This window comes from Lineus longissimus, chromosome 4 (genome assembly GCF_910592395.1).
Source record: "Lineus longissimus chromosome 4, tnLinLong1.2, whole genome shotgun sequence".
Lineage (NCBI taxonomy): Eukaryota > Metazoa > Nemertea > Pilidiophora > Heteronemertea > Lineidae > Lineus > Lineus longissimus.
This window is the reverse complement of record NC_088311.1, coordinates 11,014,970-11,027,882: the sequence shown is the minus strand read 5'-3', so window position 1 is coordinate 11,027,882 and position 12,913 is coordinate 11,014,970. Positions and strand designations below refer to the sequence as shown.

The window sequence follows — 12,913 nt, the reverse complement described above, 5'->3', positions numbered from 1 at the left end:
GTGCTTATAATTGAAGTTTGTGAAACTGCCATTCGAAACTCCTTTCAGTATCAAATGAAGAATTGTATTTTTAAAATCCACTGAAATCACACCTTTTGACATTAATTAACTGGGGGAAATCTTTGCATATGCTTCCACGAGTACGTTGCCTAATCCACAGCTCAAAAAAGGGTTCCCGTGATTGGCAAGTGGTTTCCACTTGATTGCCACCTGTTGTAATGAGACAGAGAATACACACTAACAGGTGGGGTAAAATCGTCTGGTCGTTTTGCACCAATCAAAGATGAAGGATTCTGTGTCTATTTGTTGTTGCTTGGCCTAGTGCTTTAATTAAGTCTCGTTGTTCAGAGGTGTAAGAGTACTATACAATGCAGTGTGCTAGAAAATGAATTCGGTCGGCTGCCGTGTTAAAGTCCCTCGTACTTTCAGATTGAATTACGAGGGTCTCTCGCCACCAGTGACGCGCTCCAGCAGCAACCTGGACCCTGGTATCATCTACCACATCCCAGCTATGGTCCCAGCGGACATGAGGTAAGTCCTTGAATTCGGACATAATCTACCACATCTGGGCAATGAGCCCAGGTGACATGGGTAGGGAAGTCCTTGGATTCGGACATCACCTACCACATCTCGACCATGGTCAAATGTGACATGAGGTAAGTCCTCGGATTATGGTATTATCGTTTACATCCGAGCCATGGTTCCAGGTGACAAGATCTCCTTGAAGTCTAGCAATATCTTCCATACTCCAGCCATGGCCCAAGGTTGCATAAGTTAAGTCATTGGAATATGGCATCATCTTCCTCGAATCCCAGCCATAGTCTCATGTGACTTGACGCAAGTGATATCGGGCATCATCATTCACATGCCATCTATCATGTCTATTGTCCCAGGTGACATGAGGTAAGTTCTTGGATTCTGGCATCCTCCACCACATCTCAGCCATGGTTCCAGGCCAATACCTTTATTTGCCTTTGCCAGTCTACGCCTATCAACCCCCATGAAGCTGTTTTGTGGGGGTCGATGTTATCATGGTTTGCTCTGATGACCCTTTGGTAAGTCTGTAGAACAATGCAAAGTTAGGGCGAGGTGCGAGCGTGCCTTGTTTTCAGACGAGAGGACATGTAAAGGACTAGGCCTAAATTCTTTCAATTTACGAGGTAAAGGGCAACTTAACGTACTGCGTGACATAAATAATTCCGCGGATTCTGGCATTATCTGCCACTTGCTAGCCGTGGTTCCCGGTACCTCAAAGTCTGTCATACTTTATCCTCAACATCCTACCCGTGGTCGCTGGTGACAAGAGGAAGGTACCAGACTATAGTGAAATCTTCCACATCTTAGCCATGGTCTCAAGTGGCATGTGGTTAGTCGATAGGGAAAAAAGAACAGTTTGAGCAAAAATATTCGGTGCGCATCAAAAGAATGTCGTGGAAAGTGTTGTGAAATACAAATTGAATGTACCTTTTGATGCACTTGCCGGTGATTGATCGTCTCAATATAGATGTCCCTTGGGTGACGTCTCGTTTGTATCGGCTTTAAAATATCGGTATGTTTGCGGATAGCACCTCAATTAATGTGCATGTAATTGGTTGAAATGTCGTCGTCGACATGTCCCCGGTGTACCGTAGTTTACATAATTTTACGACCTATAATTGTCCATATCCCCTTATGAACCCATTCTTCTTGCCCATTGGTAATTGTAAAATATGCTACTTCATGTCGTTTGGAACATTTTCATACTAGTAGGGGCCGTTCATTTAGCTCGTACGCACAATTTTCCAATGCATTGCGACCACCTAGCGTTCCCCGTCCGCATCTATAATCCATCTTGCGGACGTAAAATATGGACAGTCGGTGCTGTATGTAAACGATAACACTATACTGCATACTCACCATGGAGAATCAATTCCCAAGATTGCCGAGGATCAGACAGGCGTTCCAGTTTGCCGAACTGACCTGTCCTGGGAAACGAAAAAGCTGGAAAAAGTGTGTAGATGGAGTTTTCCATAAAATAACGTTGTGTTAATCTGGTATTAAGGTTCTTTAAGCATGATTTGCATCAAATAAAGATAGAAATGCACAGCTGATTTGTCCTATGAATGGCAAAAGAAATGGAAAATATGGATTGATCGATTTTGTTCTGGTTAATTTACCAGGAAATTTCGTGCACATGATATCATATTGTCCATGCTACCAGACGGACATAGTTTGTTCTCGAACATTTACCAATGAGCGCACATGTTGGCCATTTTCCTTGTGAGGCAGCCATCTCCCAGGCCCAAAGTAGCACTGTCCAGGGCAGGCTGCTTGATAAGATGGAAGGCCTGATAAAATTCTCAGCAGTCTGGGGAATCGATTCTCCAGGGTGATACCAAAACACAATGAAACATGTTTTTGTATAATAGTCATTTGATTACGTTTGAAATCAATACAATTAATGACGTACACGCCTGAGAGATGATTAACTTAAGCACATATTTGTGACTGTGTAATCTTGTCATCATGCAAGACAACACGTCTCATAGAAAATGTTGGAATAATATCAAAAATATTTGACCAATGAAATATCAACCAAATTTTGACATTTGAAGATTAATCAAAATGAAACCAGATTTTCCATTGGGCCTTTGAATTCACCATACTTCCATACTTATCATGATTTGTGGGCCATTTTCGAATTTCTATTCTGTCCAACTATTTTCAAAAACACAGTTTTGATATCCGTTTATCGATATTGGATAATGGTATGAATTGTTACAAATGACATTTAGTAGACGGCGAGGTATGCGGGGACCTTCTGTATACATGTATATTATACTAAAATTAAGCTATTGGAATAGCTCCGTTTTGGGGATATGAACAATTTTAAAGGTTGTCTTAAACTCATGCAAATGACGGTACTTCGTATTATATTTAGTGTTATCACAAAATGATGGTATACCTACTGGTTTTGCAATAAGCTTTGGATCGTGGGATATGAAGTGCAAAACGCATGTAGACGTATCTTAGGCTGGGGTTCAAAAATGTCATATTATTGGGCGCTTACAACAAAAATATAAATAACTTATTGATAACAAATGGTCGCCTGTTTATTTCAATACATGTTTTACTTCCAACCCATGAAAATTTTAATTTCGACCGATTTGAAAAGACAAAATTTTCTTGTAATTAGAGGTCATAATTTGAGTTTTGAACAGTCCTGAAGACCTCAGCATGCGACATATCTATTTCAGATTGGGACACCTCCATAGAGGTTTTGAAAGACTCTGGTAATACCGTTTGATAGAATAGTGGTGAATAACCAGAGACCAAGTATAAACATTCAAATCATGTCAATTACATCCTTTTTCAGGTACTTCGTCAGCTTCATAATTCAGTTCCAGTTCCAGAAGGCTTTATGCGCAGCCGCCAAACACACGGGACCCCTTTATCTCTGTGACATCTATGGATCCAGACAAGCTGGAGATAAACTCAAGTATGTCAATTCAGACAATGGTGATGGGTTTCAAAATTACATTCTCCGTAAATTCCTCCTTTCGTAAACTCCTTTTTGTTTCATTGTGTCGGAAGATTTAAGTCAGATTTTTGAAGTTCGGAACGGGGTATGAAAACATTAAAAAGTGATACATGAATATTAAAAAAGAAATTGTACTGACTAAAAATAGCACAAACATTTAATTCTGTAATGAAATACTTAATATACTGTTCCAGATGGTCTATTATCAAATAGACAGAGTTAGTTTTTAACAGCCAAAATTTATGAAATAAACCTTTTTCTACAGGGCTGCCATGAAGCTTGGCCGCAGCAAACCTTGGCAAGATGTCCTTGAACAACTGACGGGGCAGCGCAATATTGACCCGACCGCCATCTTGGAATATTTCCAGCCACTCACTGATTGGCTGACAGAATATAACCGGAAGAACAACGTAACTGTCGGATGGGACACGGACTATCGTAAAGTTCGGTATCGATTTTAGTTCAATATTTCTCTTTATTCTTTTTTCACAGGTTTGCAGAGTACATTTTTCTGTAAAGGAAAAATATCTGCTGCTTGCGAAGTTTTCAGAGCTTTCTTATCTGTTCTCTGATGAGTGACTATTGCCGAACAACAGAACAGCAGAAGAATCACACAAAAATAACGGGTATCATTTACGTCATTTCGGGTTCCAACAATTTTAATTATTACAATTATTTTAGTTATTATTAAAATAGATGTTCTATTCAAACAGCTGCAGTTGTAACCAATCACGAAAAGAAAGGCGATTTGCATTCCTTTCGTGAGAGGAATCCATGTCTACCATGATTAGCTAATACATGCTGAGTCTTCCAAGTGGTTTTCAATAGCTTGAAGGAATCCTTTCCAAGTGGTTTTAAATGGGAAGGGGCGGGGGCAGAGAAAACTTAAAGGATCGGTCGGATCCCTAAAATGTCAACCGTTTCACTATTGAGCACAATTACTTTTTGAGGTCGTTGGTCCTGTGAGAAGAAGAATGTCATAAATCAATAAGGATCAACGTCAAGCCTGAGTAACCCATGCATTGGGGACAATAATGTAAAAACTGTTGACATTAATGGTTCATCTTTTATCCAAAACAACCTTCATGTGTTCATGTGTCCATGTGTTCATGTGTTCATGTGTTCACGTTGTATGCTTCAACCTTCTTGTGTTTTTGATAGATTAATCGTCAATATCGTCTTCTCAATTTCATCCACTCTCCACTCAATCAGTAACTCAGTGTAATTCATTCTTTTCTTCAGTACTTCAAGGAGAAGACCAGCGGAAGTAAAGGTGTCGCCAATAGCATATCTACTTCCTGTATAGTTATTTCTCTATTTATCGTGCTGTGTCAGTTTTCTGCAATGTACCGGTATCTTTGATTGTTAAATAAACCATAGTTATAAGTGTAACAATACTGTTGCTTTCACTTTTCGCTGGGATAGACTTTATGTCAATGGTATTATTTACACCCAGAAACTCTTCTTTGGGTTGAAACCGCAAGAACCTCACAGCGTTGATATACGCAAAGAAAACGACGCAACTAAAAATTCCTAAAGAAATTAATGGCAATTCTGCTGTATTCTTTTTTGTCTCTTTTTTCAACAAAAACTTACTGCATTCATGGTCGCGTATGCAAACGGATCAATGGCAAGGTTCAGATGCGCTCCGAGAACGGAACGAGAACGAGGTGAAGTCGTCGTCATTCTCGGAAGGTGTGACGCACTTTCACAGTTAAAAAAAACCCCATTTTTAACAAAGCGCGATGGTTAGTTCAACGTACATAGGCTATGCATTTGAATAGAGCAAAAAGTGTACTGTTGGAAAGAGTTGATTCGTTCAGTTATTTCGTTTTATTCCACCAATAAAAACAGTTTCTAACAAAGGCTGGTACATGTACATATATGAAAGGGATGTGTCTCGGTATAATTAGGAAAAAAATATCTTAAATAGAATCGAACCACCACGGAATTCACTTACGACTTCAGAGGATTCAAGACGTTTTCACGAGCAAGTTCACCTGCCGCCGTGGGGAATCCCTCGAGAACTGATTACGTAGCATGCAAAATGGGAATCACCTCGCTCTCGTTCTTGGAGTGCATCTAAACCTATTGATGAAGACCTATCCGATCCCTGGTTCAGTGGGCCTCTCCGTGTGAAATCTGGGGTTATACACCCTCAAACGGAATATCCTCGACGAACTTTTGGGCCGTTTGTTCGAAAACTAATGGAAGGATGTCTTGAACGCAATAGGTACATTGAAACTTAAGTCGGACTCTTCACAAATCGGCAGGAATATGTTTCCTATCATTGGTTTTTCATAGTTTCTGGTTAACGGAGCGCACATATCACGGTTTGGTGCTCCGAAAAGGGATTATTTTTACGACGGAGATTTTCAAGTGATATTGAGCGCATTATTGAAGATGTCGATGAAAAAAAAATTATAACCTAAAAATCACAAGTCCGAATATGTGCCAAAGAATTGCAATTTGAAGCGAAATATAAAATTTAGGCTCTGCATGTCTACCATTTTCCCATGAAATGAACTATTCACTCAGACACCATAAAATAAACCTTTGCCTTGTAAACGGCGTTGAAACAATATAGTAAGGAGTTTTCGCAAAGCACTCGAAACGTCCACGTGATGGCCTGTCCCATTGTTCGACATCGTGAACAGGAGCTCGAACAATGGGATAGGCGTTCGCGTTCGCGTTTCGGGGGCTGTTCGAAAACTCACTATTCTATTCAAATGAGCCCATGAACAGTGCTTTTTGACCATCATTTTCTGGCACTTGCAATTCCATAGAGTGTGTTCCGGCAGTTCGAATCCGCGGATTCCGTAGATTCCGAGCTATTTTTAGAAATTCCATTTATCATCATTATATGTGCATCAATACAGTTAGATTTTGTTCTTATTATTGGCAAACTATTTTTGAAAACATCAGCCTTATCTAGGCCTAGGCCAATATGAAAAAATGAGAATTATTCATTGGGGAACTATTTCATCAGCTGAAACCGGCTGAGTGACAAGGCTAAGGAAAGCACGAACTGATGGCAGACATGGGGATGCGGCAATCAACGGGCTTCAGGTGAGATTTATAAACAATTTGGTTATCAGGGAGGAATATGTCATACTCATGGCAACAGTCAGGAGTTTGATGTAGGCCTAATGTAATATCTATTTGAGATGACGGTCGTGTCATTGCCTATAGCATGTTAGATGTAGCATAATTTGATGATTAGAACGTTTGATTGACCATTATCCCAGACACCAAATAGGCGTCTACTTAAATCGAATGAGCAAAACGCTTTCGAACACAACAATAAATCGAATGAACTGTTTGATTTTTTCGAATGAATCAAAACGTGATCAAATCGACGATACATAGAATCAAATCAAATCGCATTCGATTGTAACGATCGAATGCAGCTGGTGGAATCGAACCAATGCCGGAACAGCTAATCCCGCAATTCATTCGATTCATAATGTGCGACATTCGTTCGATTCGCCAAGGGTCATGTGCCATCTTGTGACGTCACTGCATCAGCCGCCTGGACGCGCGGAGATTGTTGATTACTTTCGATCTTTCTTGGCGATTCTTCAGCTTCCACAATGACAGAAATGCGTGTTAGCATTCGAAAAAATGGGGAATCTCATGGCAAGGTAATAAACTAAGAAGTAGTAGGCCTAATTAGTGATGGGAACGGGAACGATTTATTTCTCTGCCTGGATTGAGTCACGTGCCAGCATTAACCAATCGGAATCGAATAGGATTTACTGTGAAAATCGAATGAATGTTGTAAATAATCGAACGAATGCTGTGAAAAATCAAATTTTGCTACAAAAAACGTGCCATAATTGCCGAACTACATTAATGATGATACGTATCCCTACGCCAGTACCAGCACCGTATCAAGATAACGGGGAATTCAATTATCCTGGTTAATTCGATCCATGCTGTGAAGGATTCCTCCCTGGCATCGGCTGAAAACTATCAACAGTACTGGTAATCTTCTGTAGGGCTTCATTTTGGATAGGCTATTAAGTGATACACACTCTTATATCGCGTTTAAGTATAGTTCAATGTGAATTTCTAAAAAAAGCGTGGAATCGACGGAATCCGCGGATTCGAACTGCCCAGTGTGTTCAATGGTCATGACAAATACACATTTTTGCTAAGGATTTTTATGTTATTTTTTTTATCTCGTCCATAACCTTTGATAAAGACCCCCTATCCTTCATGTATGAGATGAGTTGGTCATAAAGACCCTGACTGACTGCATTGCTGACTATGAGGGGTCTTTTCAAAGGTCACCAGCTGTCTGAAAAAAAACAATCACCTGTAGCGAGCTAAAACTAATCTTCAAAATGAAAGAATTTAGCAGGAATTTTCTAGTAATGAAAGCGAAAAAAAACCTTTGTTGCATCATATTTTCACACATACATTGTGAAAAAGAACGAAAATGAAATAAAATAAAAAAGTAACTCTTTGGACAGTTTTTAAATTGCCTGTTACATAATGAAGAGACAGGATTAGCTGAGTCTAAATACCACAGATACATGACCAACTAGATATACCATTCTCTGCTGAAAACCGCATTCAATTATCTCATTCTATCTCTGTGATATTAAAAAATACCTGTGGACATTTACTTTCTGGTAGGACTGTACATGTAAATCCAAACGGCCCAGTACATTTACATCTAATTGCTATATTTAATTGGACAGAACAACATCCATGGAAGTCATGACAGAAAGCTAGATCTCGAACAACTGCATATCTCATTTTCCATTTCAGTAGAAGCAGAGTGTACTAGCAACAGTCCATACATTTTCGTTACAAGTCTGATAATTTAGAAGCTCCCCTCCCCCATGCAGCTACAATTGTAGTACGGTTTATTTCGTCTGTGCCGTTGTTTGGTACGTCGGTGCTGTTGCGGTTTGGTAGTAGACCACGCCACTTTGCTGCGCTGGGGGAGCGCCGCAGCATGTGCACACGGCTTTGCTGGCGATGGCTATCAGAGCGATGCATACACAGAAGCTAATGAAGGCCACAAGAACCAGAATGATCTGTGAGTATGCAATCCAATTTTCTGCAGTGTATGGTTCCTCGTACTGAAATGAAAGGATAATCGAGAACAAATTCATCTTAGTGGCTCAACATACAAATGTACAGGAAGCTCTCCTAGCAGTCGCGGATGCCCGCTATGGTCAGTTAGCATACCTTGCACATTTTCCAAATTCATTGTTCTTATTGTAAATGTACCGCATGTGTACGAAAACATAATTTTCTTTTCTAAATTCTGAAGAAACGCGATCCGATGTTTTGATTGGTTGATTTATGGTGCACCACAATTCCTATTTATGCCGTGGCATAATTCTGAATTTTGTCCACTCGCGCCAGCCATACACGCGCCACCGGTATTAGCACGGATGGAAAGCACACATCCGTGGTATTAGGCTACCTATGATTTAATAGACTCCGGCGAATATAAGTAAATACACCTCGTTACGTGCCTGTCAACACGGGTCGCCATTTTGGATCCGCAAATCCACTTAGATTACAGGTGTGTGAGGATTCCAGTATCGTTTTGATTGATCAGTCCAGGAAAATGATTAATGCGCTAAATATACCTAAAAGAACTGTACTATTTTATATACTTAGTGCTATTTTTATTTTTTTCTGCAGGTTTTCTGGTGACTGACTGATCACTATCTATCGATCTGTTCAGTTGGATATCGAGACGCGCCGACGACACATCATAGCCCTTTTGCTAATGGAAATCCGTGTTGAATCGAGAAGATCTATCTATCATTCGACCTGCTTGAAGGATAATGTATTGTATAATTATACTAAAACGCAGAAAGGACTCTGCATTTATTCGGCTTTTCACAAAAGGAATCAATATATGATCAAGCCGTCGAATTCTTTAAAAACAATCCAGTCGCTGTGTATTTGACCAGGACAAAGCGAACAAATAAGAATGATAATAACCTTACCATTGGATGAAGTATGATAATCCGAGACATGTTGTACCCCATCTGCAAAGCACGAAGAGATGGAATAAAGGTATAATCACTTTTAACAGTGCATGACTGTTGTGTGTTCATCTTCAAAGGGCCTCTGGTGCTTTTAGGAGACCAGTTGGCAGAGTGCCGGGTCACAATCAGGGGACTTAAGTTCTACCATGGGAATCATTACCACTGTTTCACCTCCGAGTCGTTAAGCGAGAGACACTCGACACCACAGTGTTTCTTAGCGCCAGTGTATCAATAAAGATCAGTCTTGACTTGGATGTCAGCCGTTAGACTGTATGGCCGTTGGACTAATTATTCATGTCTGTATACGCTTGTCAACAGTGGGTATGGTAGATTTTTTACACTATTTTCTCTAGAAAAAAAATGTGGTAAGAGATTCTTTATACCTGGTTGAGGCAGGTGAATAATGTCAGCGTCGCCAGCACGATGAGGGCAATGGCGGGTCCCTTGGATCTATGTGTCTGCGCACTGATAATACCCAGGGTGCCTACGATGAAGTAGAATACGATGGCTCCGATCATGTCAGCCCAAAGTAGAACCGAGTTATAATGAGGGATAGACAAAAGATAGATGAGGAAACCGAGGTTCAAGGCAGAGGCTACGATCATCAGGACACCAGGAGCCATGGCCCGTGGTGCTGAGTAATCCAGTGACTTCGTTGGCGCAGGTTGGCCGTAATTCGCCGGTTGCCCTTGATAAGACGGTTGGCCGGGTTGTCCATATTGCGGTTCACCCTGCATTTTAAGTGCTGAAAAATTAAAGCAACAATGCCTGACATGTATGATATGGCGTTCGTAAACTAACTTATTCGAATAAACTGAAAAGTACCTACATTATAATAGGTCTCAAACAGGAATGGCACCTGTCTTCACGTCGTTAAAGTGTATTATCAAATGAGGATGAGCATAACTAAGCGCATCAATACTGTACTCCCCACAGTGTTAGAATTGATATGTTATGAACCAACAGCTTGTTCCATTCAACATTGTATAGGCTACTATCTCCTAAAAATCTGCCTTTTAATCGTGTTAAATCGCAAATTCAATTACATCAATTTAATTGTCAACATTAGATAGGCTAAGATCTCCTGGCCCCGATCACGGGGGCCCGCTGTCCGATTCTCCGAAGATCAGTCGCAATCAGCGGAGAATCTCTCTTCGAGAGTCTTTCGCGATATCGGCAAGATTCTTAGAAACAAAGGTTTTTTAGCTCATAGTTTCTCGGCCAACACAAATACGCACCTCGTAGAGGTTTTTCGACAAAGTGAATCAAAATCTCAAAAACGACTCTTTTTTAATTTTTGGTTTTTATGTTACCGAAAAACCTCTGTTGGCGGCATATTAGTGTTTGCCGAAAAACTTGAAATGGTTTTTCAGGAGCTCAAAACCTTTATTTCTAAGAGTGTACATGTACGGTTCATAAATGAACTGACAACATATAATTGGCGATCTAATATGACTTAATTTCGAAATTGAAAGTTTCCATCTGAAAAAATTTACGAAAGGACTCTCTGTTATATGAAAACCATAGGGTACTCGACTTGAATGTTAATACACGCTTTATTAAGTTTCATAAATCCAAATCCGAGATTTTAAAAAATTAGCAAAAAAGTGATGGTTCTAGAATAATGCCCGTGTATTAGTAATGAGCTTAATTTAGACGCTTTTAAACTTTGTGTTGTTCTGACTTTCATTATTGTATTTAACAAACCGGATTGCAAGTTGTCGTTAGTCTGTTTCGTAATACACGCCTCATATATATCCCACATTCAAATGATCTTCGTTAACGCATAAATATGAGTCGACTTCAATTTAATAGACAAATATGGCACGAAGGGAAGCTACGAAAGCCCAGAAGGCTCATCTAAAATTCGAAAGCCCCAAGCCGAAAGCCGAAATTCGAACTTTGAAATCCGAAATTTTGAATCCAATGTTAACCGATCAGAGGAAAACTTACAAAAAAGGGTAAGTGTTCATTTCATACCGGTATAGCGGACAAAGCCCAGCGTACATGTAGACCGGTGAAGGGCTGTATCTTAGCGCTGGCGGTTCTACCATGTCTCCACAATACTGCTCGTATTGTATGCAATTGGTAGCTCGGTATATTCAAAAATGGTTAAAAAAATGTATACTATCGACACCTTATTTTGAGCGGCAAAATTTAAATTTAAATGATTCGTCCAATTCGGGATTCGAACACACTGGGCAGCGCACGCTTCCTCTGAGCTAGTCAGACTAGCCGGTTAATTGGGGGGGGGGGGGTTGCTATTATATATGACCTATTTTCTGTTCATCATCGCGCCGAGTCGATCTTATCGTGCTTCTAACGATGATTTGATGCATATTGCGGCATTTGCATTCGGCTAAACTAAAATGAAATGCATGTTACACGGCATCTAATTGGTTTTGATATTTTGTAAGCTCTCCTCTGATTGGTTAATATTGGATTTCAAATTTCGGATTTCGGATTTCGGATTTCAGGTGAGCCTTCTTGGCTTTCGTAGAAAGCAGAATCCTATGAATGCTGAATGAACGGTGCCTTAATGGGACAACTTGGGCATTAGATATACTGGTTTTCCTTAAAAATGGCTTTCTGCAGAATCGATTCTCCTTCAAACAGAATCATTGAAAGGTCTATCATGCATTAATTTGCAATAACACTTCACTAGAACATGTCGTAACCCAACGCCAACCTGAATGTTGCAAGCAATGTCCAAAACCTTGCGACACTAGCAAAAAAAACTTTATTGGAGATCTTAGAATTAGTGTCACGACATTTGGTTAATTACACTGGCAAGAAGGCGCAATATCCTCCTGGTCACAAATCCTACGCCCAAGTTGTCCTTTTAAAAGTAACCTCCAAATTAGAGTCCCAAGTCCCTGTTGACTTAAAAATAACAATAAATACCTACTGTGCCTCTATCTCGATAGAAATTCCGTTTTAACCAAGTCTCTCTGCAACTATATGTCTGTATTTCTGGATCCTTGTGTTCCAACGTTCATTGTATCCGAGAAAGACTTAATGGTGGTCAGTTACGATGTATAGTTTGGCTCGCATTGAGTACTTTAATAGAATAACACAACGCAACCACAAGCCCGACTCAATACCATCAGCATAACCGTCAACAGTTCTTATATCTGTTTTTTCCTTCTATAAACATGAAATAATCGATAAGATTATAGGATATTCGTAGAGCTGTTGCAAGAATGGTAGCACCTGAAGTACACAATATCCAGCGGACTAGTGATGTTTTCACGATATCAAAGTGGTCTGTCCTATGTTACAGTACAAAATATTTATGGCAGGAGTTAGGGGGTCAAATTGGTCATCTTCGATCAGCGAGGTGAGTGACTAATAGCACAGTTGGGTGACC

At 40.1% G+C, this 12,913-nt stretch overlaps 2 protein-coding genes across 3 annotated transcripts in view; one reads left to right on the top strand and one right to left on the bottom strand.

Moving 5' to 3' along the window:
• Positions 1-4,904, top strand: part of LOC135487252 (angiotensin-converting enzyme-like) — a 36,626-nt gene extending 31,722 nt beyond the window's left edge. The window contains exons 9-12 of the mRNA XM_064770777.1: positions 430-531; positions 3,356-3,478; positions 3,786-3,963; positions 4,763-4,904. Coding sequence (XP_064626847.1) covers positions 430-531; positions 3,356-3,478; positions 3,786-3,963; positions 4,763-4,882 — 523 coding nt within the window. The 3' untranslated portion in view covers positions 4,883-4,904. The remainder of the gene's footprint in view (positions 1-429; positions 532-3,355; positions 3,479-3,785; positions 3,964-4,762) is intronic.
• A 146-nt stretch (positions 4,905-5,050) lies between these two features.
• LOC135486467 (uncharacterized) lies at positions 5,051-12,647 on the bottom strand. 2 transcript variants are annotated; one of them, XM_064769266.1, is made up of 4 exons: positions 12,448-12,647; positions 9,927-10,288; positions 9,502-9,543; positions 5,051-8,616 (listed from the first exon to the last, which is right to left on the bottom strand). In XM_064769266.1, exons 2-4 carry the CDS (start codon positions 10,278-10,280, stop codon positions 8,398-8,400), a joined length of 615 nt encoding a protein of 204 aa, XP_064625336.1. In that variant the 5' UTR covers positions 10,281-10,288; positions 12,448-12,647; the 3' UTR covers positions 5,051-8,397. The 2 variants fall into 2 exon arrangements, with proteins under 2 accessions (XP_064625336.1, XP_064625335.1); XM_064769265.1 differs by having other exon boundaries at positions 12,452-12,647.
• Between the last annotated feature and the right edge of the window lie 266 nt (positions 12,648-12,913).